At 33.6% G+C, this 26,242-nt stretch overlaps 1 protein-coding gene across 13 annotated transcripts in view; it reads left to right on the top strand.

Annotated features, from left to right (window-relative positions):
• The window catches only part of VPS13A (vacuolar protein sorting 13 homolog A), a 109,365-nt gene that overhangs the window by 43,027 nt on the left and 40,096 nt on the right, over positions 1-26,242 (top strand). For 11 of the 13 annotated variants that reach the window (XR_014939758.1, XR_014939759.1, XM_032441137.2 and 8 more), the window contains 25 exons: positions 581-698; positions 3,307-3,445; positions 6,536-6,614; positions 7,726-7,898; positions 9,130-9,286; positions 9,550-9,629; positions 9,849-9,908; positions 9,986-10,142; positions 11,984-12,100; positions 12,189-12,292; positions 12,705-12,872; positions 13,309-13,616; positions 14,290-14,437; positions 15,275-15,425; positions 16,772-16,896; positions 17,764-17,933; positions 18,580-18,800; positions 19,778-20,010; positions 21,466-21,558; positions 22,079-22,435; positions 22,856-22,957; positions 23,376-23,540; positions 23,652-23,913; positions 24,777-24,937; positions 25,378-25,481. Coding sequence is in view for 10 of the 13 variants with exons in the window: in XM_032441137.2 (XP_032297028.2) it covers positions 581-698; positions 3,307-3,445; positions 6,536-6,614; positions 7,726-7,898; positions 9,130-9,286; positions 9,550-9,629; positions 9,849-9,908; positions 9,986-10,142; positions 11,984-12,100; positions 12,189-12,292; positions 12,705-12,872; positions 13,309-13,616; positions 14,290-14,437; positions 15,275-15,425; positions 16,772-16,896; positions 17,764-17,933; positions 18,580-18,800; positions 19,778-20,010; positions 21,466-21,558; positions 22,079-22,435; positions 22,856-22,957; positions 23,376-23,540; positions 23,652-23,913; positions 24,777-24,937; positions 25,378-25,481 (3,952 nt within the window). In the remaining 3 variants the exon portion in view is untranslated. Of the gene's footprint in view, positions 1-580; positions 699-3,306; positions 3,446-6,535; positions 6,615-7,725; positions 7,899-9,129; positions 9,287-9,549; positions 9,630-9,848; positions 9,909-9,985; positions 10,143-11,983; positions 12,101-12,188; positions 12,293-12,704; positions 12,873-13,308; positions 13,617-14,289; positions 14,438-15,274; positions 15,426-16,771; positions 16,897-17,763; positions 17,934-18,579; positions 18,801-19,777; positions 20,011-21,465; positions 21,559-22,078; positions 22,436-22,855; positions 22,958-23,214; positions 23,541-23,651; positions 23,914-24,776; positions 24,938-25,377; positions 25,482-26,242 lie in introns of those variants that run through there. The other 2 variants (XR_014939760.1, XM_085529923.1) reach the window with 2 other exon arrangements.

Here is a 26,242-nt window from a genome sequence, read left to right as displayed (position 1 = left end):
GTGTCTTATTTCTTTTGGTGCATAATAAATATTTAATTTTGCTCTTATTCTCACAGTGTAATTAATTTATTTGCAGTATTTTTCTTCAGTGCCTTTTCATTGCTTCCCTCTAAATTAAAAGAGAGCACCATGAGTAGTTATAGGTTTGATCACTGTGTGAGGGTAAAGAAAGGATCAGAGTCCTTTACTGAGTAAGATTTCTATTAGTAATTTGGGAACTAACAATGTAGAACGAGTCAGAGCCAGAGAAGTCTAAAGCATTTAATTCTTAGCCCTCTGGATCCAGAGAGGATCTAAAGCCTGAGCTTTGAGTACAATGTATATTAAGAACTAGGCCCTTAGAAGTCTGCACCCTTGTTTGGGTAGGTGTTTTGATGTGAATAGCGAAAAGTATTAAGTACTCCTGTGTATCTGAAGTCCTCAGGATTTGTAATATACTTATGTTGAAGAGATTTGCATCTCTTCAAGAAACTATATAACATGAATGTTTAACAATGTATATTAATATTAGATCCTTTAATTCTGTAAAACTTGTCGTGATAAGAAATGTTTTAATCACAGAATTTCTCTGCTCTTCTAGATGAGAACTGGCAAGAGGCTCGTAAGCTGAAATACTCATCTCAACATATCTTGCAGCCTTTGGATGTAAAAGTGGAATTTGGTAGGGCTATGGTTGTCACTGATGCAAGAATGCCCAAGTAAGTCTTTTTCCTATTTTCAAATTTTACACTAATTTAAATTTTTAGAAGGGAATAAAAGGAAAACAAGTTTAAAAGTGTAAGTCTCATTCTGTTTTACATGTGAATCTAAGTAGTAAGATATCTGTATCGAGAAAAGTAGAGAATAGATCCATGAAGTTGCCAGATATAGATGAGGTTGAATGTTATGTAGTTATACAATAGATATTTTATTAAGTATACTAATACTTGTTCTAATTCAGTCTGTCTTTCTGATAGCCACTTTTCAATCCTCATTGGAAATACTTAGGGGCAAGAAATCTTAATTTTCATTGCCTCTCTTATAAACATCACAAAATAGTTTGAAAAGTAAAGTGCTGTCATATTCCTTTACTTAGATTATTTGTTAAGTTTGTTTATCTGCCAGAGATCATTTCTCAAGAAAACTTTTCTTAATATATTGACTGTGTATTTAGGCTTGTTCAGCAAAAGAAAAAAAAATAAATAAAATTAGTTCCAGAAGTAATACTCAAAAGATGCAGGTTACAGACTTGATGTCTAAGACCATTGAGTCAAAGGGGCAAAGATTAAATTTTTATTTTGGAAGAACCATCTTCCCCAGTGCTAAAAATCATTTTTTACATACTCGTGAAGCAACACAGTAGTGAATTTTGAGATAATTTATTATATTTAGTTGTTAATAAGAATCACTACCTTCTGCTACATCAGACTAGCTTATGCTCACTTCTTATATCTGTTCGAAATTCAGTTTTTGTTAGGCACTAAATGGCATAGAAGTAGTCATAGACAGTTGTAATTTTTTTTCCTTTTAAGCAAGGTAAAGGGGCAAACAAGGAAATAAAAGGAATCTGAAGAATTTAGGATTTGCTTACTTAGAAAAAGATCAAAAATAATGTACCTTGGAAGCGCTGTGTATTGTGAACACAGGGCATTGATTGTTATGGTACTATGGTGCCATCTCCTGGAAAGCTGAGATGCTAGTTTCTGAAATTTGATACTTGAAATGATAAAATAACATATTCTTTCCCACCCTACCTTTTCTTGGTTGATGGAGAAGGTGCAGTAAGGGAAATAAAAAGGACAGAAGCAAGCTTGAGTTGTCATTTCTATGGTCATGTAACAAACTGTTGTTTTAATGTAGGTTTGTTATTGAGCTATAATGGTATGAAACAGATTATAAAGCATCTACTTTTAGTGAGAATCGTATTGTATTACCACCTAACTGTCATAACTAGCAAATATTTCTTTTAGCTGCTTATCTCTGTTAAATATGATTCCGGAAATTTTTTCCCAATGAATATTATTTCTGTACTCTGTATTCTCATATGATCATTTACATGACAGTGTGTGGTTTCTTCCTGTGTCAAGACATTTGAAAATTTTGCTTCTGCTTTTGAAGTAGTATGCTCTGGAGATCAGTTAGTGCTTCTTTCTGAGTAACTATTTTGTTTGCAACAGTTTGAATGCAATAAACCATATAATATAAACCACTATACCATAGAGAGCTGCTAACTGCAACTATTTTCTTAACCATCAAGAAGAGCAAAATGTCAGTCTAGCATTTTGATACCAGGAGTTCATGATGACAGATTTTTGTTTGTTTGTTTGTTTTGCATTTAATTCATTTTCCTGGTGGATTCTGTAGTTTACGTTACTGTAGTCTAAGGTCACCTACCAGTCCTGGAATGAATAGGACAGCAGCTTTTTACCCAAGTGTGGAAACTTTCTCTTATTTAAATGCTTTGTTGATGCTGCCTCTTTCCTGAAGTTCTATAAAAGCTTCATTAAAAGAATAACAATGAACTCACCTTCTGTACAAGTATATCCTATTATGGTTGCGTGATAAACTTTTACATTTACTTATATATTTCACAATCTGTTCTGCTGCTGATTTTAACTCTCACTATTCAAACATATTAGTACTATGTTGGTTGCTCTAAAAATAACACTTCCTGTTTCTTTCCATGGAAACTACAACAGATACAGAAAGTGCCATAATACTATTAGACAGAGCAAATTCTCAGCTAAATAACTCTATTTTTTCAACTGGACTATACATTTTCACCATCTATGAACAAGTGTTTGCATACTGCTCTCATTAATAGCTGCATCAGTGGAAGTGACTCACTGTTTCCCAGTTGCTATGACAGCATAATTGCTTGGAAAACGTTGCCTATGCCGTCCAACTTTCTCAGTGCTCACATCTACTCTTTGGTCTCCATTAATGTTCAACAAGTGTTGCTGAATGTCAGCAGGTTCTGTTTTTTCCACATGGAGGAATTCAAACGCACACCTTTGTTTCATACGCACTGCCATACCAGATGCTGTTTTGTCAGGCTGCCCTCTGCTGCCATCTGTCACATGGCAACAAAAATGTCTCAGGATATTGGCAGGAAGGTCCAACCTCTACTACTAACCACCAACCACTAGTGACAGGATGAGAGGTAATGACTGCTAGTCATGCCATGAGAGGTACAGTTTAAATATTAGGAGTGGTAACGCATTGGAATAGGCTGCCTAGGGAAGTCATGCAGTATATTTCAGAAGAAAATGAATATGAAACTTCAATGAAATGCTTTTCATTTATCAGTGATTAATTCTCTAACAGGTTCAAGCTGTCTGGACAACTTCCTTTACTTTCTGTCCAAATATCGGACCAAAAGCTGAAAAGTATCTTGGAGCTAGTTGATAGCATTCCTAAAGCAGAGAGTTCTCCTGCTACCAGCCCTCCTCCAAAAATAGCAGAGGTAAGGCTTTTAGAAATTGTTGCATAGATTTCATTGGAAAAACAAATTCCTACAGTTATCAAATGAGCAGAGTGAAGTGGAGATCAAGAATTTATTTTGCATATCTTGAAAGTCATAACCAACTCTATAAAGTCATAGAAATTTTTCTTGTTCTCTAGTTTGTGTTTATTATGATCTTTGGGCAATAGTTATTGGATAGCTGTCCAGTTGCTGATTTGTTTTTAAAAACCTACAACAAATCATCTCTTTTACAACTCTGGTAATTACTTTGTTATTTTGATTGGTCTTCTTCTATGCATGTGCTTACTTTAGTTGAAATTTAGTTCAATTTTACCTCCAAATTTACGGTATGTTGTAGTATTACAGACTTTTGGTTAAGCTGCACTGTTTAGAGAAAGAAATAGCAAAAACTTTGTAGTTTTAAAAAGTTTACATATTATATGAACTGAGCAGCAGTTTAATTTTAAAAGAAAAATTAAAATAACACCTAGCAGTAGGTAATGTTGGCTGAACAGTGCTTGCTTAATGAAACTCATCTCTCACTGCTTCAGTTTAGCTGACTTCACAGCTCCTCTCAGCTTTTCTTTATTCAGGTAACACTCTGGAGTTAAGGTCAGTCCTGTCTTGGTTTTTGTAAGGCTTAGATATGTGAATTCTGGATCTAATTCCCCACACCCCTCCTTTAGTGAAAATGTTAAGAAACAGTGTTTTATGTTTTTTTTTTTTTTTTTAATTTTTATTCATTTTTGTTTGAGTCAAGGGACTGCCAAGAGTTTATTTTTAACGTTTGATACCACCTGTTCTTAATAATATTACAAAATGAACTCAAAATTGCTAGTTTTTATCATCACTCTAATCTGCATGATCTGGCTATGTTTTGTATATATATATTTTTAAGACAGTTCTATCATAAAATACACAAATCTCAACATCAAAGACAAAACTGGGCTATGATTGTGTGACTTATAAATACTGCTAGTTATCTGCTATTTAATCTTTCCTGTACTTGAGTCTAAAGGAATAATTGTTCACTTCAAGTTTGGAAGTTATTTCAAAATTACCTTTCCATCTTTATTCATTATACAAGTTATTCTACTTTTTTTCCTGATGGCCACTGCTGTGACTTCTGGTGTTGTTTCTCTGGCTTGTATTAGCATAATATTCAATAGCTGTACACACATGTGACTAGCCATACATACCTATTGAAAATGTGTGCAGCATGAGGTTTGTAGTTCCTGCAATCTTTTAAGTGGTAACATGAATATTCTAGCTAGTTCTGACCTGCTGTTTTACTCTTCATGTGCTATTGGTATCCCTAGTCAAAAGCTATGCTAATCTCTGCTGTTTTGTGCGACTAAACACTGGAAAAAAAAATAAAAAAATCAAGGGATATGATTTAGAGTTTAACAAAAATAAAATGCTCGCATATCTAATGACTGTCCTGCATTTCATAACACTGCATATAATTGAACTTAATTACAGAATTTCATTACCATATCATATGAAAAACCTTTAAGTAACTTCATGCTTTATACTCCTCATACTTTTTTTTTTTTTTTTTTTTTTTTGTTACATACAGAATCAGATAGTCACTTTGAATGTGGCTCATTGGGTGCAGTGTATTAAAACCTGTGACTAAACTTACCTGCTTAAGCTTCCATTTACTATAGGGCTTAGCAGACTCCAATTGCTGATATTAACTTCAGTTAATTTGAATGGAATTGATGTTTAGGTGGCGGCAGATGTAATTTCATGCCTTTATCCCCATAGCTGAAAGACTTATTAACTTTGTTGCCATCACAACATTTTGAAATGAAAAGGATGACAAATCTTTCTTCAGCACTCCAGGTGTGAAACTTGCCTTTTACATTTTGGAATAGTGGAGGAATTATTATTGCAGTGCAAAAACAGATAACACTTCTGAACAGATCTTTCTAGGCTGTTGAACTTTGGAAGTTTTCCTCCTTTGCTGTGAAAGACTTCCATTATTTTGATACAGTGGAGTTAGGCCTTACAAGCTGTTCTCTCTTTACAAAATTAAAGTCTTACAGATGAGACACAGTTGCAAGACTCAATGCACGTATCACTCACAATACACGGAGTAAAGTCAAATAGGTAGATGAAGACTGGGAGGAAAGACTGGAAAGATAGTTAAAATGTGAAGAGTATGATGAAAAGTCTTGCTGATGCACTGAGTCTTGCTAATGCACTGGAAGCAATGTTCATTCAAAGACAAGAATTTATTTGGCACAGCACTTCAGTTTCTGTAAGATACTGAGAGCTACTAAATAAATATGACTAGTCTTATGTATCAGTACTACTGCCATCTGTGCTATCCAGAGCCCAATTTAATCAAGAGTATACAGACAATGAACGTGTCTTCCTTATGTTAGTAGTCAGTGCAAGGACTATGCTAAACACGTGGAACATGCAGAGGAGTGTTTTTTATGAACTCAAACCTGCAATTCTGATTTCTGGGGCTTTATGTGAAATCTTGAACAAACTGTTTGATTACCTCTTCTAACATAATTTTTTTTTCTTTTTTTTTTTTTTTTTTTCCCAGAAATAGAGGGAAGGTTCTTGTTTCCTTTTGTCCATGTAGTGGCACAACAGTGAAATTTTGCATATATTCAGTTATTTCTGAAGGTTGTAGTCAACTATATCTAACAATTTCATACAGATAGAGTTTGTTACTCCAGGCACATGAAGAAACTTGGAAACAAGTTCTGTCTGGCATCCTGTTTTCTCTACTTTTTCCTTTTTACTACTGCTAGTATTGAGTGATTTTTATGAAAAGCAGCTAGACCTTAGGATCTGGGAGACTTGATGTTTGAATCTCTTCTCTTTGTTTTCAGATATATTCTTTCTGCAGCTATTTGAATATGTAAAACCCACCGATTCTACTTTATTTAGTCCCGATTCTTTCCTGTCCTTTTAATTATTAGGAACATGTTCCACTACATTGTAAGAATATGTTGTACAGTAAGACTAATTTCTTTAAATTGTAAGGTTTCTACAAAGTAGTGTATGTGCATGTATAGCAGAAATGAGGAATTCAAGTAAAAAATGTTATGGTGTCTCCCACTTCAGGCCGCAATGTCACCTGTGCTCTCTGCACCACATTTATCACAGCTTCCTGTTTTGGATCTTCATTCAATTGCAGAGTCAGGTAATACAGTCTGTTATAAAGTCTGATTTAATGAACAGTTCAAATTAAGTTTATAAGCTCATATGCATTTCCATGTCAGATGTCATTTTGTCAGGCTGCCCTTCTGCTGCTATCTGTTGCATGACAAGAAATATAGCAGGATATTGGCAGGAAAGTGCGACCTCTACATTATGGTCTAATAAAGTAGAATAGGAGGCATTACTTTTGGAGTGGCCTTTGTAGTTCACAAACAGTAATAAAATTATCAACTAAGTAAATTGTTTCTGCTGTGATGTAATTACTTTATATTCAGTTTCTGTACAGTGTGTGTACAGATATGAGACATGTTCATGTGTTTCTTGTATGTTACCCCCTTTTAAATGCCCAAAAGTAAAGTGCCTCACTTCTAATTTTAATTAGAATGTGATGAGAGTAAATACTACAACAGTTAGTTTGATAAAATAATAGTGAGTTTGAGTGAATCAGGTTCGGTTTTATATTTTATTATGCTTGCACCTGTGTAATCATTTTAAATGACTCCTATTTTTCTGCCTTCTCCCAGACTCCAGGGGATTTTTAAAGTGTAGAAGATATCTCCCCATGTCCTCTGTTCATTTTTGTTAGAAGAAAGATACTTGTTCCATGGGTATCTTTAATTTCACTGATTATGATTTCTAGGAAAAAGCCTAATGAGTCCATCACTATCATTTGTCATTGTTATACTTCCCTAATAGCATCAAATGGATTAGAAGTTTAGTAGTTCTTCTTTCTCTGAAACTGCATGAAACCAGTACTCATTACAGGAAAAGGCATTTTAAACTTTTAGTGCATACTGAAGACACTGTGCTCTTTTACATATCCAGTATTCAGAGAATGCAGGCAAAGGAGTTAGTTGATGAGAACTTGTTGGTGATTTATGATGATTACATAGTGGGAGCTGTACGTGTTGTAAAAAGCTGTGGAGGCAGAAACTGAGGCAATTATAGAAACAGACTTAGCTGGTTGCTAAGTGACAGACAGGTGGTCTTTCCATACTTAAACATCTAAATATTTATAGATGCAAACATAAAAATCCTGGTTCATAGTGGTTGTCTAAAATGCTTATGTAACGTTGTTGTCAATTAATCTTTAGAATCAGAAGAAGAATTTTATGATGCTCTAAGCAGTCCTGTGGAAGATGCGCCATTTTTTGAAGCCCCGTCTGGTTCCCTCAAGCGAGCTAGCAGCACAAGACGAAAAAAACTAAATAAACAAGAATCTTTGAAAAATATGACAGAACTCCAGCTAAGGTTTGAAGTAGCTGAGGTAAAGTTATAATTTTCTCCAAAGCTCATCTGAGCTGTAGGTCTTCCCCTGTTGCTGTGGTCATGAATTCCTGTTTGAAGGAGTATTGGTTTCTGTTCTGGAGCACTTGGAGTTTTGTTTTCTTCATCTTTGTCTGCACTGTCTTGACTTAACTGCTTTAATTTCCAGTTCGTTTTATCATTGAATTTCCTTTTCCTAACCATCAGTGGAAGGTGTATTATTCTCTATGCAGTTTTTTGAAGGTACTTTGGCATCCTTCGACATCTTTTTTCTCCAGAAGCTGCTGTGGTCACTGAGAAAGACTCATTAAAGTTTTATCTCATACAAGCACCCTATTTTTTCCCTCAAATTTTTCTCAGTTTTTGTTGAAGTGATATTCAAACATAACAAATTCACTGTGATGTGTTTTGTCCTATTTATGTATTATTCAGTTGGTCTAATAAAGAGATGTGGTCTTACCACAAACATTGCTTCTTTATACCATCTTGGCTATGGCAATATTATTGCTGTTATATAATAAAAATCAGTTAATTTTACAAATTCTATCTTAGTGTAAGGTTTACAGAAAGACTTCAACATAATTAACATGTTGTTTTATGCACTGCGGTGGCGCAGTGGTTAAGGACGCCGCCTTGCAACACTGGGACCCGGAGTTCGAATCCCCCTTGTGGCGCAAGTGGTAGAAGTGCCGCTCTGCAGCACAGAGGCTCGAATTCCGGGGGTTGGACTCGGTGATCTCTAAGGTCCCTTCCAACCCACACGAGACTATGATACTATGATGATGATATAAATAATACATATATATATATAAGAGAAGATATAGAAGATTGTCATTTGCATGACAAAAAGATTTTGTCAAGGAGCTAGTCTAATGTGCTGTATTTCACATTCTACTCTACTAGAAACATTTCCAGCATTTCATAATTTCTAAGAAAGTGATACCAGCAAGAATCTGTTAAGAATCTCCATTGTTGGCTTTATTGTTTAATTTTTTCAGGTTTGGTTCCAATTTTCCAGTTTTCAAGGAAGACTTACATTACATGTATGCACATTTGAAGATTTTCCAAAAATGGCAGTAAACTATATTCTAGCAGTTCTTGTTGAACTCTGTATTTTCTAGATCGCTTACTATGTGAAGTTTAATGATTAATGCCTTAATCAGTAAAATAAATTTGAATATATGATAATAAGTGGATAATTCCCTGACTTTTTGTCTGTATTTTTTTCATAGGTCTTAATAAAGTTATGCCGCCTTACTGACAGTATTGAGACTCCAGTGCTGCAGCTTGAAGTTGTGGGGCTAGGAACTGAACTTAAATTAAGAACATTTGACTTGACTGCAAGTGCTTTTCTGCATGAAATTTGCCTATTGTGTCCAGAGTATATGGGTAAGTGTTTATGTACTGATTAAAAAAGATTAATAAAAAATTATTCATAAATAATTAACTCCATGAATGTGTCTTTAGAAAGCCTGGAGGAGGTAGTTTTGGAAGGATCATTCACTTGCTAAATTAAATTATGGGGGAAAGTAATGAAAAGAATAATTCCATTAGTAATTTGGTAAATTTGAGTGATTAAAATATTTCTAAGTAACTTGCCAAATCTCTTAGGAAAAAGGTAATGCGTGTTTTTCTCTCTCTTTTTTTTTAAGATGATAATGACAAACCGGTTTACTTAGTAACTACTTTGGATAATGTAGAAGATGATCTTCTCACACTGGAGTACATAAAGGTGGGAAAACAGCAGACTTCTCTTTTGAATTATAAGTAGATCACAAACTACAGTATTTCTGAGAAATGTTTTTTCCTTACTTACTCATTTCTTATATGTTGAATGTTGTATGCATTCTAGTCCCTAAACAGATTACCTTATATATTGTAAGCTGTAAATTGAAATTTGAAAACCTCTTCTGCTTATTTCATCTGTTTATCTGTATGTTTGGTGGAGTAGGCTGATATTAATGGACCAGAATTGAAGACTTCCTATCAGAATGTTCTACAGAAAATAAAGGTATGATATCCTTTTTACTCCTATTACTACCATTTGGGGATAGGAGTACTTTGGATAAACATAATTTTTTCTTTCAGGTAAATTTTTCTTCTCTTGATGTTCATTTGCATACCGAGACTCTCTTGAATGCTGTGAACTATCTGAACAATCTTCTACCCAAACAAGAAGCTAAAGTTACAGAAGAGCCAGTCCATGAAAAAACAGAGGATAAAAAGGATGTTCTTAAAAAATTAAGTATGTTTCTTTATTCTTCCTTGGGTCACTTTGATCCTTTCTCTTCCCTCATTTAAGCAAGGAAGAAAACAGGCATGTTTTCTATTTTTTTTTTAAGCTTGTCAGTAACTTTTGACATGACAAATTTTGTTTTAAGGTATACTTACATATCCTCAGCTTTTTCTAATATTGATGGTTATAAGAAGCTGTCACTGTATTACAGAATAGCAAGAGTATACTGCTGTTCCATGGCTGGAAGAGTATAGGGGAGGAAAAAAATTAATGAGTGAAGGTAGATGTTTTAGTTGTTTACATTTTCTGAGAAAGATGATGTCTTCAAGTTCACTTAGCTATTCAGTATAGATTCTTTCAACTAAGTGATAATTATTATATTTCCAGTGATTTTCTGACATATAGTAAGGAAAGTATTTTTGCATTTCAATGCTTATACATAAAAAGTTCTTAGAAAAAGTAAGGAAAAAAAGACTTTGAGTTAGAAAAATATAGCATGAATATCAAAACTTTTTCTCGTAAGTGTATTGAGTATATTATAGACAACTTTGTGCTTCCCCGGTAATTTAACATCATGACTTTTCACACCATATTTTTCCCATCATAAAAGTCTTTAAGCTTAGTTGGAGATTTACAATTTTTGCTATGTGTTGATCTTAACATAATTCACTTATACCAGTTGATAAGATTGAGATGGTACCCCATATTAGAAAAAGAAAAGGCAATCTTTTGGGTGTGCAATATTATGGAGTTTGCATAATGATTTCCCATGTGCTATTAAATGAAATTAGTTTTGTTAACTGTTTAAGCATTACAAAAGGAGAGGTAATTATGAACTCTGGCAAAACAAGAAATTAACATAACAAAAGGAAAATAAGCTTTGTAATCTTTATTTTTTTGAGGGATGCAGGCAAAGTAGAAAGAAAATACTTGCCTTAGGAGAGATGAGAGTTCAGTTGAAGTGGAATGTGAGGAAAAGCAGTAATAAAGTCATGCAGTATCTGTCAGCTGATGGTTTAGTGATTTTTTCACCAACTTGTAATGTTTAGTTTCTCAGCTAATTCCTTAAAGGTGTTTTGTAGGACTTTATTGAACAACAAAACAGACATAAAAGGTGGAAAAATTGTCTTATGTGTAAAACAAACAACAATAACAACAACAAAATAAACCACACAAAAAAACAACTTCCATTTAACTGTGTTGTTTTTTTTTGAGATTGATTTAATTCATGATGGTTTTTAATTTCAGTTGTGCCAAGACATGCTTGGATACAAGGTACATCTGTGTACACAAGGTGTTCTGTGAACTTAAAAAGTTCTGCTCTGTAACTTAGCGAGCTGTGAATGAAAGATATAGCACTTCTCTACCTTTGAACCATTTTCCTATGCAGGAAAATACTGTATTGCTTATAGTTTTATAAAACTATTGCAGGCAAGATTAAATCATTCTCCACATAGAAAATGATATCCATATCTTTCTATAGAGATCCTGTAGTTCAACTTCTTGGTCGCTCCAGAACTGAACTGAAGTTAATGTGTATTGCCCAGTTGTCTCTTGAACAGGCATGGGGCATCAACCACCTCTCTAGGAAGTCCATTCCAGTGTTTGCCCTTCCTCATGGTAAAAATGTTAGTAGGCATTACTAAAATCTGAAAAGCCTTATAAGGAACAGCAACAAAGTAGTTTTTCTTTTCCCATTCTCCTCCTGTCCTTGCTACTGTAAGTGCTGTATGTTTTCTGAACAATGTGGACTTACTAGGGTCTTGAAAGTGATTATTAAATTTTACAAATATTCTTCCTCCTTGAAGAACTGCTTTTTTTTTATTGTTGTTGTTTTTAATTTCCTACAGCATCAAAAAAATCAAAGTATGAAGATGTTATCGACCTCAGTATCTGGGCGGATTTATCCTGTTTGCGTGTCTTTATTAGAGAGAAAAAACACAGAATAGCTGAAATTCACATTGAAGGTAGGAACAAATCTTTAGTCACAGAGGTATAAAACTCATAACTGGAAGAGCTTGTACATTTTTGTGCTTTTTTTTTTTTTTTTTTAAGGTCTGGATAGCCAAGTGATAATGAAAAAAACAGCAACAGAAATAACTGCAAAACTAAAGAACATTGTTATTGTGGATTCTGATGAGATGGCATTGTATAACAAGGTATATGTTTGCATGTATCACTGATCTCTGACTGGCTTATAAATGCAAAATTGAAATTTGTGAAACTTTTGTTTTAAATGTTCCCAGTAAACGTAAAGAATAGTTTTGTTCTCTATAGGCAAACTTATTTGACTCTGCAGCCAGTAAGTGCTACATCAAAACTGATTTTGTAGAACCATGATTTCTGATTATTCAGTAGGTTCGATCAATATAATTATTCATTAAGAGATTCTGCATTAATATTTCTAGCTATTTCAGAGTTGTTTGGATTTCTTGTTTTTTTTTCCATTTATCGTTAAGATGTTATATTAAAAATGTCTTGAAATTTTGAGTTGCTTTGTTTTGTTTTGGAATTTGTGTTCTCCAGCATAAGTTTATACACTGGAGATGCTCTATTTTTTTTCTTCCTCAGCCTCTTTACATCACAGGAAAAGAAGTCTTCAACTTCAAAATGATATCTTATGTAAATGCTACAGATGGTATTGCATACACAAATATGGATGTTGTTGACAACTGTGTTTACTTAACTGTTGGTTGTATTCAAGTAGTTTTTGTCAACAAATTCTTTTCTTCTATTTTGGTGAGTTAAATTTTCCATTTGCTATTCTTTAACATACAAATGCCATTGCCAAAGTTAGAGAATGATAAGGCATCCGACATGGGATAGTGTCCATTTGTGTAAGAATGCTTATATAATCTTGCAAAACCTTTGCTGGAACTGTCCTTGGGTTATCTACTTCTCTCTACTTTTGTGGAAGTGGATGGCTAAGCAACAATATCTGCTAGCAGTGTTAGGCTTCTATTTCTTTAACTGATGTAGCGTTTTCTAGATATACATACTGTTCAGTGTTGTTTACATAAGTATTAAGCCATGAAAATAAATGCCTCTTCCATAAACTCTGCCAAGTACATCTAGCCTTTGTGCTCCAAAAGAGTAAATAAAACATGATTCATATTTAAAATACTACGATAAAAATACTATGATAAACCTCCCAATTTCTGTATTTTTTTTCTAGGCTTTTGTAAATAATTTTCAAGCTGCCAAGGAAGCTCTTACTGAGGCAACAGTTCAAGCAGCAGAGAAAGCAGCTACAGGTGTGAAAGAGCTAGCAGAGCGTAGTTCTCGTTTGGCACTTGATATCAATATTAAAGCACCTGTTGTGATAATTCCACAGTCAGCAGTCTCTGCAAATGTCCTGGTGGCTGACCTTGGTCTAATCACTGTAAAGAACCGATTCTTTATTGCTAAAACAAAGACTCGATATAATCTCCCACCTGTTGTTGACTCTATGACGGTGAAATTGAGTGAACTGAAGTTATACAGGTAATGTAGTGTAAAGATTTTTCAAATTCATGTCGTTTTTATGGAACATCTCAGTTGAAGATATTTCAGAAGTTTTTATTAAAATGATTAATGATGGACTGTTGCTGAATACACTATTATCTTGAAATATAGCAGCAAATAGAGATTTGGTAAAAAACAGTAATTATGATTTGGGAGAAATAGCAGCCTACACATTGAATAATGAACTTATGAATTATTCACTACATTGAGGCAGGTTAAACTTGTTTATAAATGGCTATTTTGATGCTGCTGGATTTCTTTAAAAGCTGTATGTAACAGGAAAGAAATTAAGCTAGATTGATGTAATAAATAAATAAACAGAAAATGAGCCTTAACACAGGGGATGAAGAGCAGGAGAGGAAGAGGAAGGAGATTTTTCAAACAAAGTTTTAAGAGAGAATGAATTGATCTTCTGTGGAAAGCTGTGAGGAGATCATAACATGCAAGGAGTTAGTATGCTACATGCCTGCACGTATGCCTGAGGTCTCTTCCCTGTCAAGAAAGGATGTTTAATTGGTAGAATAAAGCTTTACATAGAAGTATGAAGAATAGTGCACTCAAGAATTTTAGGACTGGTTTACTGTAATCTTGAATAAGATTAGGAAAATGAGTATAGTGTGTCAGGCAGATAGAATTTTGTTTCTCTTCACAGGTCATGCTTTGAGCAAAATTGTTTGCAAACTGAAGTACAGCTGCTGCAACCACTCAATCTGGAAGTTGCTGTTGAACGAAATTTAGCTGCTGCATGGTATAATGAAGCTCCTGATATTGAAATATCTGGACGACTCAAGCCTATGAATGTAAGCAGTTAGTTTTGAAAAGAGCTGCTGCAGTGTCTATGGAATATAGATCTTTTTCTGTCCATAAATTCCTATGATCCCCAGGCTGTAATTTGGTCTAAAAAGACGCAGGTAGAATGGATTTTGTCATTTTATATGGAAAAAGGAAGTGAATAGCTTTTTATTCTGATCTAAGAACTATAATCTGTGATGGTGCAGACAGACTTTGTGCTACTGCTATTGTCAGATAAAAATGGCTATGCTTTTATAGCCTTGTTTTACATGTCTGTTTCTATCTTTAAAGGATGGAAAAACTTGGATTAATTAGTCTGTTTATTAATCTCATGGTCATCTTCAGAATTCACACCTACAAAAAGCTTCAGTACCAGTTAGGGCACATGCTCATTTAAATTAAGCATCATAAGATGTAAAGCATGTCAAAAAAGAATAACAAATTTGCAGAATTTTAAAATAAAAGTAGCAACTCATACTGTAAAATACCTTGTGACTACATACATCTAACAGTTTTGAGCAACTGTAGGTCAAACTGCATGAACGCCTTCTAACGTTTTAGAAATAAAATTATAGCTTTGCAAAAAAAAAAAAAATAGTGGAAAGAAACAAAATAATATATGAACAACTTTTCATTTCTAAAATTTACATTAAGGAATTATGTGGATTTGAGAAATATTTTACTTTGTTCTTTAGTCTCCTAAGCAGTGACTATTTAGATGAACTTGGTTTATTTATTTCTTTAAAAACTTAGATTTCAGTTATCAAAAGCTTAATGGACAGAGATGTTCTGGGTTTAATAAAAATGTGGGATTTTAATTTATTTTTTGTTTGTTTGTTTTTAAGCTAATTCTCAGCCAGGAGGACATTACAACAATACTGAGGACGCTAAATGAAAATATAGGTGAAAGCTCGGATGCATCACCACCTTCACAAGAACTGAAAGATACAACCAGTCATTGTAGTGGTATCCGCAGTACTTCAGACCACTCTGCAGGTAATATTTTCTGTAATCAAGTGCTGCTTAGCATTTTTATAAATGCCTTTCAACTTATTCTTTCTATTGGATTTACCTTTATAAAAACGTGCTAGATTCAGTTGTTTTCAACAGAATGCCTTTATTATCTTGGTACTGTGTTTTGAAATACACATAACCACTAGGAGCAATGGGGCTGCTTTTGTAAATCTTTTAGGATATTGTACTTTTATGTACAGACTGTCTTGTTCTTCTGGCACTAATATAGTAAACATGTAAAATTTGGTGTTGATAGCATCCCAGCTTGGGAACGTAGTTCTGTTAGTCTTTTTTTTGTATATTCTGATTCTTTTGCTAGTGTATGTCTTTTCATAATTGCAGAACAGAATGAAAATAAAGACTAAAGGCTAGTCCAACTGCTAGTCAACTTCAGAGATAACCAGAAGTTAAAGCATATTATGCAATTCATTGTTCAAAAGCCTCTTGAACACTGACAGCCATAGGGCATTTACCAACTTGCTAGGAAACCTGTTTCAGTGTTCGACCACCCCATGATAAAGAAATGTTCCCTGAGGTACACGCTAAACCTACTCTAGTACAGTTTTGTGCCTCTTGTGTGCCCTCTCATTGGTGACAAGGAGGAAGATACTTCCCTCTCCACTTCCCCTCTTACTTGTAAGGTCATCTCTCAGCTTCTTTTTCTGTTCATCTTTTCTTGAACACCCTGAATGTCCTCAGCCTCTTCTCACAGTACATGCTTTCCAGTGTTGCCCTTCTATGGAGCCCTTCAAATAACTTCACATCCTTTTTATATTATAGGGCCCAAACCCACACACAATACTCAGTGACTCTGCACTAGTGCAGAATTTAGCAGGAGAATCACCTCATTTTACTGGATAACTATGTTGTGTGTAATGCATCCCAAAATCCTGTTTACTCTACAGGCTGCCATGAAACTGATGATTTATGTTGAGACTAATTATGGCATTGCCACCGTTTTCCCTGTTGAATAGGCATAACTGACCATAAGCTGTTCAGCAGATACTCAAAGCAAATAGTGTTCAGAAATTGTATTCTGTAGAATATTTATATACACAACAGAGTATACCATTAAGAGATGTTCTACATCTTTGTCTTAAGATAGTCAAAATTGCAAAGGAAAAGCATAAATAGAGTATTTTATTTTCTCAAATTTGTGTGACTTTGCCAACACTAATTGGATTGGATTTATTTGAAATGGATTTACACGTGAAAGAATAGGGAAACTGTAATCTCTTCTAGTCATTTGTGAGGGTATATATTTCTTTCTTACGTGCTGTCAGCAAGGAAGTTCTTAAATATTGAAGTGTTCCTCTGATTTCTGAAAGGTGTAACTGTTGTGACATCAGCTGTAGTGGAACTGCACTCACCTATGAAAATAAAAACAACACTAAAACTGGATTTCAGATTCGACTCTTTGACTTTAGTGCTATATAATTCAAACTCAAAACAGGTAAGCATAATTTTGGTTATAGGGAACAAGAAATAGTTTTGAGGATATGTAGAGTCTTGTAAATTAATAACAGTAGTATTCTAGTCTATCTGCAGAGAGTGATTTCCAGCAGTAGTAATGAACGAAGTATAAGTAACAAACTATTGTTTTAATTGATTTTATTAAGTTATTTTAATGAATCACCTGTCAGGATGGAGAATAACAAATTGTAGCACATCATATCTGGAAGCTTTTGTGACTTAAAATTTACTGAAAGCTCATCTTGATAAAAAGAACTCTGGGGTAAAAAAAGCAGAGGGTTGTGCTGGCTTTCTTCTAGTTGTGCATTCATATGTGAACATGTAAGTCAAATTGTGGAGAGAGACATTTAGAGTGTATATCTTAGTATGAATGCCTATGTCCTCTTCTTGGTTTAAATTTATAAAACTTGTCAGCAGTATCTGACTGGAAGTGTGTTAATAATTTATTGTAAGCTTATAGTGTGTTGTACTGGAGTTTGAAGACTTCTCTTGTATTTAGCTATACAGTGTGTAGATACATAGGACAAAACTTAATTTCTCACATTTGGCATTATTGCATCTACATTGTATTTTTAAACCTAAGATGGCAAACCATCTGAAATTGTATGTGATAGTTCTGCTTTCCCTGGAACACCTTGCTTTCATTAATGTAATCTTGCTCTAGCAATCTGGTAGGAAAGTGAAACTTCGTTTATGTGGAGCTTAATATTATTATTTTCTTTTATTTTGAATTACTACTGAGTTTATTTAAATCATTATTAGAATTCTTACAAGGTAAATAAACCAGTGTGTAATTTTCGTTTCCTGTAAGCAAACTTACAAATGTATTTTCATTTCATTTAAACAGGGTACTAATTTGGATCAGAGAGATGATCTTTTGAAGCTTGCAGAGTTTAAATTGGTGTTGATGTCAGCTGCTATGAAAATGTTATCAGATGGCTCAATGAATGCTTCAGTCAAGTTGGCAAACTGTACATTAGATGATAAAAGACAGGCAATCCACAAGGCTACACCAAGGTCTGTGTTACAACATAAATTCTGTTTAACTGGAGTTTGCCAGAGAGTTGTAAATATCTGTGTGATCTGCATCTAGTGTTCTGCTAAATCAGCAATTTTTTATCAGGGTAGCCCTTTGTGTATGTGCTATATTTCATATATATGTGATCAAGACCTATGTCCTTTTTGCCATTTGTACTCCATGTTGTTTGTGAGAGACCAATATAAATCGTATAAATGAAATTTACATATGAAGTAACTCAATGCAGGTGGAAACAACTTTTACTTTCATCTTTAATAAAACAGTGGGGAAATAATAGTGAGATTTACTTAATAAAGAGTGCCAAACTTAAGTAAATTTAAGTAAACTGTAATGCTTTCACATGTAGGCAAGTAATTCTGATTGTTTGATTTCATTTTGATCTGTTGGAATTATAAACATCTTTAATTGCCAGTATATGGGAGTACTGTCAGTTTTGAAGTTTTATAGAATTTATGTTGATATTGATTGGATTATTGATTATGCTATGAAGTTTTCAGTATTACTTTTTAAATTCAGTCTTTAATATTAAAGTTTGGCAGTTGGAGTGAGAATCTAGAGTATCTTTCAGTTATTTGTGGCTGTTTTCTTATTGTCTCATTAAATGCTGCCTTAATGGTCTTTCAGGATGGTGGAAATGAAACACGGATTTGAAAAGAAGGTTATGATGGATATAAGCTATAAGCAGGGCAGAGATGGCACTGTTCTTGACATGATTGTTCAAGAGATATACCTTTGTGCAAGCATGGAATTTCTACTTACAGTTGCAGATATATTCCTAAAAGCTAATGCAGAAAGTGCTGCTGCACAGAGAAATCTCAGGCAGTCTTTACCTTTAAAAGAGCAAGGTATGTGTAGAAATATTTGAATATATTTTTTTATACTATCTGGTTAGTTTCAGTATTTATAATATTCTTAAGATTATTATATTCTTTTCATGTTATTTCTGCAGTTTATATACTTTTTCTTTATCCATTAATGTTTCCATCGTTGCATTGAAGAAATTGCCTTTACTTATGAACGAAGCTCTGTCTTCCCAGACAAAAGGAACAACTGAAAATGTATTGCTATAAAAAAATAAAATGAAAATGGCAGTTAGATATGACGCTCCCTAGATTTGTCTGTCTTAGCAGTCTCAATGAATGATTGACATTAGAAAGAATCACGAGAGAATCAGAGCTGGAAATAGGATTCTTATGCTCCTGTGCCCCGGGAAATTCACATCAAATCTACAAAGCTAGTCCCTGTTGTTTTGGTTTTCCTGTACCACAAACATCAAAGTTAAGTCCACCCCAGTTAGGGCTGCTGTGATTACTTAGCAGATTATCAAAATCTAAGCAAATCAAGAAGTCTTGCCTGAAAGTATACTGGCATCACAAAAGATACACATAGTTTTAAGTAACTCTACATTACTGTGCAATATAAGACTGTGTATCTTGCTTCTCCACAGAGTAGAAAATGTCTGGCATTTCTATATGTTCATATCATAGCTGGCTGATATGATGATTTAGTAAAACTGTTGCATTTGCCAGTTTCATAGGCAAAAGCAGCAATGATGCCATTGGTCTTTTCATTTTAACAAAAAAGCCTTGTAGAGTCTTTTGTTCTGTCTGAAAGTAGTTATAGCTTTAGAGGTTTTATATCTATGTAAATGAACCTAGGAACAAACCAAAAGCAGGAATCTACATGCTTTCTGATGCCAGCCTTGGTAGATCTTGCCAGCAAATCTTTAAAATGGTTCTAGATGTTATAAATAAAAAAGAGGTGTAAGTAACAACTGTTTAAGCTTTGAACAACGGACCTAACTGAATTTATGTTTTTGAAGCACCTCTGCAGCCTGTATCTACAATGGAAATGAATGTTATTGTTAAAAATCCAGAAATTGTGTTTGTGGCTGATTTAACAAGAAGTGATGCTCCCGCTTTGGTAGTTACAGCACAGTGTGAGGTCTTCATTAAAAATAGCCCTGAAGGGTACAGCATGACAGCCGCTGTTAAAGAGATACAAGTGAAAGCATGCCCATTTCTTCCAGAAAAAAGGAAAGGCAGTGTAACTACGGTAAGCTTAAAAACATCCAGTTTGTATTTAAAAGGCCCTGTGTAACTTATGCTACTAGAATGTGAACTATTTCTGAAGTATTATATTATATATACATGAATAAAATTCTGTGCTTGGGTTATATTGTTGTTTTTGTTCAGTTTTGTGTGATCAGACAAAAAATCTTAATGTGTAGCTTTGAGATATCACAGAAAGAAAAGGTCAAAATTAAGATCTAAGAGGAGTAAATTATTAATTTCTTACATCCTTGAAATCCAAAACAACTAGCCATTTGCAAGAATGCTCTGTTTTAAATTCTACATAGTCAGTTTGGAATTTCAATCTGAAACTTTCCATTAAATACCTATGTGAGTGTATAGCAAGGAGTCACAGAGTAGAAAGTTTCTGATTGTGATTCTGATAATTTTATGAATAGCTTCCTGTAGATGATTCATAAAATTATCAGACAACTAGACATTCAAAACTGTTTTTAGTCAAGAAAGGAAACATCTGATGTGCTTTATGAAGATCACATAATTATGGACATTTGTATTACCATGAAGTTTTTATAATGCCTAAACCTTGGGGACACACGTGATAGTTTTTTTTCTGATAAATAGATTTTACCACATCTCAGAAAACTAACCCCTGCTTTTAAAGTAGTGCAATGTGATGAGGTCCTTTTCCTGCATTTCTCGTGTGTACCTTAGTCTAACAAAGGATGTAGTATTTTCATTTCTTGTTGTACCATAAGAAATAAAATGATGAAGTTGAGCAACAATGGATAAATTAATAATGTGAACAAAAAATATTAAACCAAACTCGCTTGGTAAAATGAATTCAGAGTATTTCTGTGCCACCAGCGTCTGATTTAGATGATTTAGATAGAGATATTGGGAAAGATCACAAAAGTAGCACTTCTGGAAATTGTTTTTCAGTCATTTATCATCTCAGGTATTTGACTTGGGAGCACATTTTGCTGTCAGTACAGTATTAGCAGAATGTAACTACATCTGTCTGCTTTATTAATCACCTAGGGCTATGATTTTGGTTAGTATTGATAAATGGGAGTATGCGAGGGCTGATTATAAAGTCAAGCTGGAAATAACTGTGATGGAAAAAGTGATTTATTTCTTTGGTATGCTGTTACCTTTTCATTAACAGTCAAGACTGATTCTCCTCAAAAGTTACAAACATGACTATGCATGTAGTATTTGAAGACATCTGCAGACTTCACCTAAATAATGGCATTGCTGTAGAGTGACACGTTTTGCTGTAGCTGATATTTGGTACTTTACTGAGGTTTACTTTTGATGCTTGCTTTTCTTTACAGTGGCACACATTTCACGTAGTGTTCAGATTACTCTTAATTTTGAATAGCAGGAAATGTATTTTCAGTATTCTTGATGTATGGTATTTAAAATTACATGATTTTTATTCTTTTTTTCTCAATGTGTATTTTTTACTCTTGTGTAGGTATTACAGCCTTGTGACTTTTTCTTTGAAATGAAACAGTCTGGTAATAATCCACAGTCAGCTGATCTAATGATTAAATCCCTAACGGTAAAGGTAGGTAGAATTTTATCATGTTTTTTCTTCTACTTCATCCTGCTCAGATGGCTTTAACGTTACTTATGGGATATGTCTCTTTAAAAAGATAAAAACTAAAAATCAGGAGCTACTGAAGTAGTGAATTATTTCTGTTCTTCATCAGATCACCTTGCTGCTTTAGCATGTAAAAACAAATAAAATTGAAAAATAACAATTATGTTACAGTGCCCTAGATTAGCAGTCCGTTTTGTAAGAATGCTTGATGTGCAGATGTAGCATCTGAAGCATTCACATGTGACACTAGATGATGTAGTTTTGAAAGATCTTGTCTGGCAGGAAGGTGGGGCTGAAAATCTGAACAGGTTAAAATATATTCTGGGAAAAGGAATGTGTTTTCAAGTGTGAGGAAAGAGACTTGTAGACAACAGAACTATTTTGTTGATGTCGTGTAACTCATTGATTGTTTGGTCTGACAGTAGCTGACTTTTATTCCAGTTCTGGCTTCTGATTTCCAATTATTCCAACTTCTTATTTGTAGGTTTCACCAATAATCATAAATACGGTAATAACTATTACGTCTGCCCTTTATCAAACTGCTGAAACAACAGAAGAAGAGATTAGTCAAGTTCCTCCAGGCTTGTGGAATATGAAAGATTTAAAAGATCTAAAATTGTGGTTTCTTGAAGAGTCAGGTGAAAGTGAGGACACTAATCCAATCACCGAACTAGTTCCCACAGGGCAGTTATTGAAAATGAGTATAGAATCTGTTGTTGTTACACTTGAAGCTGGAGTTGGGCACCGAACTTTACCAATGCTCTTAGCCAAGTCCTCATTTGTTGGAGAAGTAAAAAACTGGACTACCCTCATCAACCTACATTCTTGGCTTGAGCTAGAGGTGAGAAATTCTAGATAAGGGAATAATTTTCTTAATTTTATTTCGAAAATAAAAGAAAAAGTATCTGTATATTTGATGATTGAACTCTTGAAGATACCTGTAGTAGGAGCAGGACAGGAGTAAGATGCTAAAGTAGTGAAAGCAGAAAATTGAATGCATTAGATATACTACATTAATTGAGCGGCAATTGAGGTTATATAGTCTCATATTTATACATAATTATGCACTAGGCAGCTAACTAAAAGTCTGACCTGATTATCTCATATAATTATTATTATTTTTAAGTTTACATTTTTATTTTTATTCCAAAGAGATTAATATACCTGTAAATCAGAAATTTAAGTCCTTCAAAATATACATAGGTCTTTCATTACTTTAAGTAGTGTGTAATTTACTAACTGACATTTGCATTTCCCATAGGTGCACTATTTTAATGAGATGTTTGGAGTGTGGGAACCTTTACTCGAGCCACTAGAAATAGAGAAGACTGACTTATTTAAACCGTGGATTCTTGAAATCAAGGTACATTTTCCAAAGCTCAACTTTGTAAAATCTTTCATTTAAATTATTTTTTGGGGAAAATAAACCAAGCAACAAACAATCATAACACTTCATATTTCAGTACTGAGACTACTTAGATTCTGTTCTCCAAGTAGGTATACTTATTATGAAGGATGAAAAATAATGTATTTAGCTCTGTTACTGGAATTTCTTTCACCTTTGATATCTATTCCCTATTCCCTTCTTTATTCCTTCCCTTTTCTTGTATTAATTTGAAGGCAAAAATACGAATAAAATAGGAACATCACTACAGAGCATAGAAATGGGAAGAGGAGAGGAATGAAAAAGTCATGAGATGAAACTTTCTCTACAGAAAAAAAAAAGATCAGATAAGAATTCTTTAAAAAAAAAAAATGTATATACATATATATTCTTTCAGATGAAGAAGAAAGCTAAAAAAGCATTAGTTGAATCAGATGCAGATGCAGAAGAAGAAAACTACAAAGTTCCAGAATATAAAACAGTAATAAGTGTTTCCTCAAAAGACCAGCTGAATATTACATTATCCAAATGTGGACTGCAGATGTTGAGTAACTTGGGAACGGTAAGAAAGATTATTTAACTGTACAGCATCAGATTTCTGTTGAGTATTTGCATGAATTCTCTTGTTGAAACTTTACTCGATATATATATCTATGCTTTGTATCTTTACCAGGCATTTGCTGAAGCAGCTAGTCAAACCTCAGATATCTTCAAAAAAGACCGAGCACCATTTGTACTTATAAATTCTTTAGGACTTCCCATCACTGTCTTGCCTAGTGATTCTTTCAGCGTCCTCAATGTTGAATTTGGAGCAAAAATATTTAATTTAAAAGATGGAGATACCTTAAATATGGAATATGTCAGGACTAAAAGTGAGAGTGAACAGTTCACAGCAATGACAACCCTCAGTAGCAAAAGGTTTTATATTCAAATCCGTAAGTTCCAAAATTCATGAACCTTCATTTTTTGTAAATACTTTGTGATGAACTTTGTGTTTGTCATGTGGTTCTCCAGCGTTTACTAACATGAAAGTATTGTTTCTTTGGATTGTAGATGCTTGCTAGTATTTAGAGTCCTTCTTTGGCCTTCTTAGCTAAAAGTCACACATATCTTGTTAATTTCTGTAGCATGAACTTTCCATTTTGATAATTTATGAAATTAAGATTAGTAATCGAATAATTTTATTGCAATTACTTTTTTAATTTTTATTCACAGGCTAATGCATAATGAAGCTGTCTATTTTTAAAACAGTTTTTAACAGTACTGAGAGCTGTACATGTGCATGTTCAGAGAAGGTATCCTTAAGGGAAATGTTGTTGAGAAAAACTGTTTTAAATAATTTAAGGATGACTATAGCTAAAATTTAGCTATTTTTCATGGTTTACCAGTTAACCATACATGTTGATTTGTTATACCACTTGACAGTTTTTCAAGACTGATTTGTCAAACCAGTTGTGACCATATTATTTGTTAATGGTTGAATTATTTTTTGCGTTATGTGCAATACTTTATTAATAAGCCATTATATTTTGTAAATATTTATTTGTAAGCACTGATACTATTAGCAAAGACAGAAGCTGCAGTGTATTTAAGTTACTGGTTCATTTACTCCTTTTCCTGTGGAGAGAAAAAAGGAATCTTTCCTGTTTGGTTTCACTACAAGATTGTCAGAGTACAAGGGATAATTGTACTTCTTCATCTGCTTTTGAATGCTATAGAAATTGCTCTTGAACACATCTTTTTCAAGTTTGTCTTAATCCTCCTTTTAAAGTTTTGTTTCTGACTTTGTAAATTCTAGGTCCACAGAATCATTCTACTGTCGAGAAGATTCCACTGACCAAAGTGGGTCGATGTATTTACAGAGTAAGACATGAGGAGTCAGGTGTCGAAAGGTCCATTGTCTGCCAAATTGATACTGTTGAAGGAAGCAAGATGATAAATATTCGTTCTCCTATCCAGGTATATATCTAGGATCCTTCCCTGCATTGTAGCATTGTAGTTACATTTGCTTTTTTTTCTTTCTTTCTTTTTTTTTTTTTTTAAATGAATTTAGATGATCTTGTATTGTTAAAAAAAAAAACAAAAACATTTTAAAAAGCTGTTTACAAACTGATCTCAACAATTCATGTACTTTGATACAATATATTATAAGATAGATTTTAAAAAATAAATGTTTTCAAAGCAGCAACAACAGTGGATGTGAGGGAGCAGAAGTTCAGTTTGCAAAACATTGTTTAATTAGATTTTCTGTTACTAGAGAGTCCCTTTGAAGTATGTGACTTTGAATGGGAAATGGGTAAGATAGTGAGAAAGTACTTATTCTGTGTTCTGTTTGGCTCATAACAGTTTGTCTTACCAGTATTTACTTATGTATATCACTGGATTTGTATTTTGTATAGATAAAGAGTCATTTTTCAATCCCATTCAGTATTTTTGATGAAGGAAAATGTCTAGGGACTGCATCACCAGAAAATGAATTCAACATACCATTGTCCTCATACAGGTATTTGTTTAGATTACTCTTCTGTGCAATCATATGCTTGTACATTGCTGATTATTGTATGGAAATAACTATGTTAAAAAACAAATATCCATTTCCCATATCCATAATATCCACACACAATAGATTTTTTTTTAATTGAATGATGTTTTGTTATATTTTACAACTTCTTTTTTTTCTCTCTCTCTCGGCTTACAGTAATCTATGCTATTAACACCTGCAGGCTAATACCCAGTTGAAATTGCAGTGTGCATGTACTGTTTAGCTAAGCTGTTACTAACTTGTAGGCAGATGTTTGTTTTGACAGTTTCTAAGGCTGTTCTCAAATAAACATCCCTCTATTTTTAAGTTTTTTTTAATGATGATAACCATATGCTGGCAAGTATTAGTGTATGTAACTTTCTTTGTGCTGAAGTTTGCACAGCAATCATAAAAAATTATGGAATGCTTCCATGTTAGGCACAACACAATGACAACAGTCCTTCTGTTTCAATTTCATTTTTAGTTGAGTAAGTTACTATAAAGTGCTTTTATTTTCATGAATGTTTCTAACTATCTGTATATTATTTAATAAAATCATTAATAAGAAAGTTTAGCAACTTTCTCATTCCTTGCGCAGATACATTGGTGAGTTTCTTTGTACACTCATACAGTGTTAACTGACAAATCTTCAGTCAAGGAGCAGCTGACTGGGTTAAATCAGTTGTCTTAAAAAAGCCATGACTACAAAAAATACATAAATCTTATGCTTTATGTGAGTAGAA

This window comes from Coturnix japonica, chromosome Z (assembly GCF_054131305.1).
Source record: "Coturnix japonica strain WE chromosome Z, WE-NBRP24, whole genome shotgun sequence".
In the NCBI taxonomy this organism is placed as follows: domain Eukaryota; kingdom Metazoa; phylum Chordata; class Aves; order Galliformes; family Phasianidae; genus Coturnix; species Coturnix japonica.
The sequence above is the reverse complement of the archived record's forward strand: the minus strand, read 5'-3'. Positions and strand labels throughout refer to the sequence as shown.